The 5,330-nt window shown below is 30.1% G+C and overlaps 1 protein-coding gene across 1 annotated transcript; it reads right to left on the reverse strand.

The window, feature by feature from the left end:
• Positions 1 to 1,285: 1,285 nt before the first annotated feature.
• On the reverse strand, positions 1,286 to 3,968 carry LOC106758585 (ubiquitin-conjugating enzyme E2-23 kDa). Its single transcript, XM_014641509.2, has 6 exons — positions 3,799 to 3,968; positions 3,610 to 3,689; positions 2,959 to 3,073; positions 2,806 to 2,858; positions 2,573 to 2,701; positions 1,286 to 1,727 (listed from the first exon to the last, which is right to left on the reverse strand). Exons 1-6 carry the CDS (start codon positions 3,840 to 3,842, stop codon positions 1,597 to 1,599), a joined length of 552 nt encoding a protein of 183 aa, XP_014496995.1. The 5' UTR covers positions 3,843 to 3,968; the 3' UTR covers positions 1,286 to 1,596.
• Positions 3,969 to 5,330: the final 1,362 nt, after the last annotated feature.

The raw sequence follows: 5,330 nt of genomic DNA on the forward strand, positions 1-5,330 counted from the left end.
ATTTAACCTTTTAAAGTAGATCAAGAAATGATAATTTTGAATAATTAAATATGTTTTATCTCTGCAAAGTAAATTTTTTATTGTAGTTTGATGTAAAAAAAATTTAATGGTCTAAAATTAAAATTTATTATTTTTAACCCCTGTTAACTAATTAAGTAAATTTTTGTTGTGATTCTTATAAGATTTCTTTTGAACTTAAAAAGTAAAAGAATCCTGGTTTAAAATTTCACATAAATATTTACTTTATTATTGAAAGGAAACTATAAAGACATGTTTCAATACATTTATAATTCCTCCAGTGAAAAATAAGAAGGAACAATTAAGTTTGATTTTTTATAAATTAAAATCAATTTAAGAATAAGTTAAAAATAAAATAAAAGTATATGAATCATATAAGAAAACTTCTGCAAATTAGTTTATATATAAATTATTTTTAACTCCGTATAGAAACTAATTTCAATTTTTTTATTTATTTTTTTCTTTCCTGAACATATCCCAAAGCCTAATTTTAGTAAACTCAAAATACTTGTGATAAAACGAAGGATAAATAACCATCCATTATAATAATAGTATTGATATATTTTATTTTTAGTATAATAAAAAAGGACAATGATATTTAGACAAAAAAAATTTAACAATATTTAAACATTGATTGACCAATCACATATTGACACGTAATCAATGTTCAAATGTTGTCAAAAAATTGTTGTCTAAATATCATTTTTCAATAAAAAAACAAACTTAGTACAAAATCTTTAATTCAATTAATATTTTTTAACTATTAATAATTGAAGTAATTGTGTTATCATTTTTCACTATATTTGTTAAGAAATAAATGATAGCAAAATCATCTATTAAAAAAAAACATGTCAACAACCAATTTTTACAGATAAAATTCAATTCTTTTCTTGAGAGTCAATGTTTTTCCCAAATCTTAAGTCTCAAAGTCCCATATTAGCTGTTATTTTCCTTTAAATAAGAACATATTCTACAAATCTCAAAGTCCCACATCGAATACTTCGCTAAATAATTTTTATATACTTATCACAAATTTAGTTTTCTTAAAGTTTATAATATATATATACACACTCACACACAATCATTGACTTTGAACCAATTTTAATTGATTTTGTCAGTTTTTGACAGATTAACTCTTTGTTAGACTGGTTTTTAGGTTAGCAATTTTAGAATTCTACCAGCCCAGACCAGTTTTTAAAACATTAGGTGCTTGTTATTAGGTTAATTCCATGTTGCACAAACTAAGGAGGAAGAATAGAATACTAAATAGAGAACAAATTCACATAATTTATTGGAAGAAACATTAACCCAATACAAAGACTGTCATGTATGTGCTACATTCTTAATTAAATTATCATGGCTAAACAGCACAATGACTTGAAAGTGAGCTAAACATGAAATAGAATTGCATCAGGAAATCAATGGCACTTTATTTACAGAGACAGGAAACTAGAATAGAAGGAAGGAGACTTTTCCCCCTTATCCATAACAGGTTCATATGTGGTGAGGTGAATTAACACAAATAGAACATCATTTACAGATAAAATACAATGTTAAGAACATGACATGCATGCAAAGCTAGGGGTCTGCTTTACCAACAACCTGCTCATCACTAGAATCAGATTCATCTTCACTCATCTCCTCATCACTGGATTTCTCTTCAGTGACTTCCCCTATGTCTTCAGGCTTAGCATACTTCTCACAGTACTCTGACATTCCAGCCCAAAACACATCATCACTATCATGTATGAATTGAGCAATAAAGAAAAACTTAATTGGTTCTAAATATAAAAATCAGAGATTGATACGGTTTCAAAGCTAGATTAATTGTCTTGGAAGTGATACAGTCTAACAAGTTAGATAAACACAGCTGTACTTTTGGATGTCTAATGGTACGCAGCAAAAACTGAAATGTAATAAAGTTACTACTTCATTGTCCATTGATACTTGAAAGCATGAAATGGAGTGCATTTCGTTAGGTTTGGTTTCCTTTCATCCTTGTTTTAAACAAATCAAACAGACATTCTTTATTAACCACCTGTCTGAACACCAGAGTGCAGACATTCCTTTCTTGTTTTTATGCCTCACTTTTATGTTAAGGATTTGATGGTATCATAAAAGGCAGTAACATGATAATGGTGGCATGCTGTCAACAAAATCAGTTATGTTAAAGGATCAGAACTTGAGATGTTAAAAATTTATAATGCAGTTAAGAAGAGAAACAATTTGTTTTAATAATATTAATAAGATAGCTGAATGAGGTCAACAATTATTAAAAAATAAAGTTCTAAATGTTTGAGTGTACATTCAAGCATATTCACATCCAATTCACTGAGTAATGATGGTAGTTTGACTCATCTACTACCCAAAGGTCGAAAATGTTAATGCAAATGTCCAAGTTGGTTTAGATATTGACAGTGGCTGGCATGACAAAAACCTAAACAAAAAAACTGCAAAGAAAACATAGCAAGTCTTTGACACATACAGAGAAATGAGTGTATATAAACTAATGCAAGAAATGCCGTTTTAGAAAATGAGCAGAACAGATGAATACCTTTAACCCTTATCTCATAAGCAGATCGGTCACGCATCATTAAAGCCGCAGCTTCTCCATTCAAGGGGTCTGATGGATTGGGATACAGCAGAAGTTGTGGTAGAAACACCTCAAACACATTAACAAGATCTGGAAGGAAGAAAGTGGTTTTGTTTGACAAACAAGAACAAGTAAAAATATTCAACTTTGAACAATCCACACATTTTCTCAGAAAATTTATTGAATTTCATTACCAAACATGGGACTCCAGGTTTGATTGATAACATCCAGACAAACTGATCCTGACCTGAGATTATTGTTATCAATCAGACACGCTGACACACAATAAGTCACTCAAATACATAATAAGTCGCTCAAATGTCAGAACATTACTACTATTTGCTTACATCTCATCAACATTTGGGTGATAGATCTTGTTGACAAAGCCAATGGAAGGAGATTTATAAGGATAAGCATCAGGCAACTCAACTCTCACTTTCCACACACCACCATGATAAGGACCTGCCAAAAGCCATCCAACAGATAAGAAGACTATAGGAAAAGGAAGCTCCATGATACAGAAATATTGATAAGGATCTCAAACCAGGCCGAAACAACAATCAAAGGTGAAATCAATAACTATGGTGCAAAAACTGATACAGGTAAAAACCAACAAAATTTAGCTCACACCAATCCCTTTCTGGCTGGACATCAGTTCCGTATTCACACTAACAACTCCACAACAAGCAAAAGGGAAATCAATAAGAAAGTACAAAAATCATTTGCAAAATTAAAGAGCGAAAAAAATATTGTTCTTCAAAAATCTATGAACAGAATCCACAGAAAACACAAAGCAATTAACACAATAAACACAAGGGGCATAAAAAGGTACCGATATCATCTTGTAGCTACACAAATCTAAAGCTACCAAGGTCAAACAGCTATCTCCACAAATAAGACAGCAAGAAAAAAGGGAAAAGACCGACAAAAGCAAAGCATCCAACTTGATGAGAAGCAAGAAAGCAAGAAAGAAAGGAGAGGGAGGAAAGGGAACTGACTGTCATTGGGTCCATGGAATTGCACATAAAATTCTTGCATTCCATCATTAATCATCTCCACCTTGTAATCACTCATCATCCTAGGGAAAGGAAAAGATAAAGAAGACCCAGAATCAGAAAGAGAAGGGGAAAAGAGGCCATTAGAAAAAGATTAAAACTTCGATGGAATTGAAGAAAGAAAGGATTAACAGTTTCATCAAGTCCATCTCTCTGCGCTTGCTTGGGGAAGACATGGTTCTGTGTGTGTTGGTCGGCCCTTGCTTTGCCTTTTTCCTTCTCCTCTTTAGCCTTTCCTTTGGCAAGTGGAGAGAGAAGTTAAGATTGGAGACTCTTGTGCAAGCTGAAAACAAGTAAAATTTGGTTCAGACAGCAATCAGCACAACTAGCAGATAATAATAATAATATTAATATTAGATAAATAATAATAGTAATAATAATAATTATCATTATATAACAATAATAATTATTATATAATAATAACAAATTAATTATAAAACCTCTATGAATTATTTTTCTCATTATTTAATTGTATTTTTTTATTTTTTATCTAACTTTTAACAAATTTACATATTTATTAAGAAAATGATTAAATATATTTTTATGTATAAATTACCATGATTTTAGTTTTTATTCTTTTTTTAAAATTTTATTTATTTTCGTTCTTTTTCTTTTAAAAGGTTGCGGATTTAGTTTTCTTTTTTATGTGGTAAACGGTATATCATGTCCCAAACTCGTTTAAGACATGTATAATGTGTTCTAAAGTTGACAAGATAGTTCGATGACAAATAATGTATCATATTTTCAACTTGATAAGGTCGGTAAGACATGTGTAATGTGTCTGCAAGTTGACAAAACATCCGGATAGCTTGGTGGAAAGTACAAACAGTTCAGTAAGGTAAATGGAGAACTCAGATAGTTCGGTAAAAATCTAGATAACCAGATAAGGTGAATAGGACACTTAGATAACTCAGTGGAAAGTTAAGATAACCCGATAAAGTGTAAGGAGAACTTAGATAACTCGATAGGAGTTCTAGAGAGCTCAGCAAGATGTATTGAGAACTCAGATAACTCGGTGGGCTGTCCATATAACTATCTGAGTTCTCAATACAGGTTGTCGAGCTATTTAGAATCGATCTATCTGAGTTTTCCATGATCTTTTTTTGGGTTATCCAAACTTTCCACTGAACTATATAAGTGCTCCATTGAGCTTGCCAGACTGTTTGAACTTCCTACCAAACTATTCAAATGTCTTGTTGACCTAGAAACATAATACAATGTCTTGTCAACCTTACAATACTTATCTATCTTGTCGACCTTAAAATATAACACACTTGTCTTGTCTTAAAATGTGACACAATGTTTATTACGTAAAAAAAACTAAAACTATTTGTTATATAGAACTAAATTAATAATCTTTTGAAAGAAAGACAAAAACAAAAAATGGCTGAAAAAAAATGACAAACATATTCGATCCTAAAAGAATAAAAGTCAAAAAATAGTATACAATTTTTGTTTTGTATAAAAGTAAATTTAAATAGGAAATTTTACAATTATTTGATCTTAGATAAGAAATTTTATTATTGTAATTGTCAAAAGGTGTTAGTATAACGTTTCAATTTGGAATACCGCAATTATGAGTAAAAATTTAAAAATTTTAAAATATAATATGATTGCGAAAATCTAAATTCAATAAATTTTTACAATTAGTCAAAAATAATCCA

Source organism: Vigna radiata, chromosome 4, assembly GCF_000741045.1.
Source record: "Vigna radiata var. radiata cultivar VC1973A chromosome 4, Vradiata_ver6, whole genome shotgun sequence".
Taxonomy (NCBI): domain Eukaryota; kingdom Viridiplantae; phylum Streptophyta; class Magnoliopsida; order Fabales; family Fabaceae; genus Vigna; species Vigna radiata.

Bases quoted from the DNA above. Each gene is read 5' to 3' on its own strand.
- LOC106758585 (XM_014641509.2), bottom strand. From the start codon at position 3,842: ATGTCTTCCCCAAGCAAGCGCAGAGAGATGGACTTGATGAAACT. The intron at 3,074-3,609 runs GTCAGTTCCCTT...GGCTTTTGGCAG, and splicing joins ATTCCATGGACCCAATGACA to GTCCTTATCATGGTGGTGTG. The intron at 2,859-2,958 runs GTAAGCAAATAG...CAATAATCTCAG, and splicing joins CACCCAAATGTTGATGAGAT to GTCAGGATCAGTTTGTCTGG.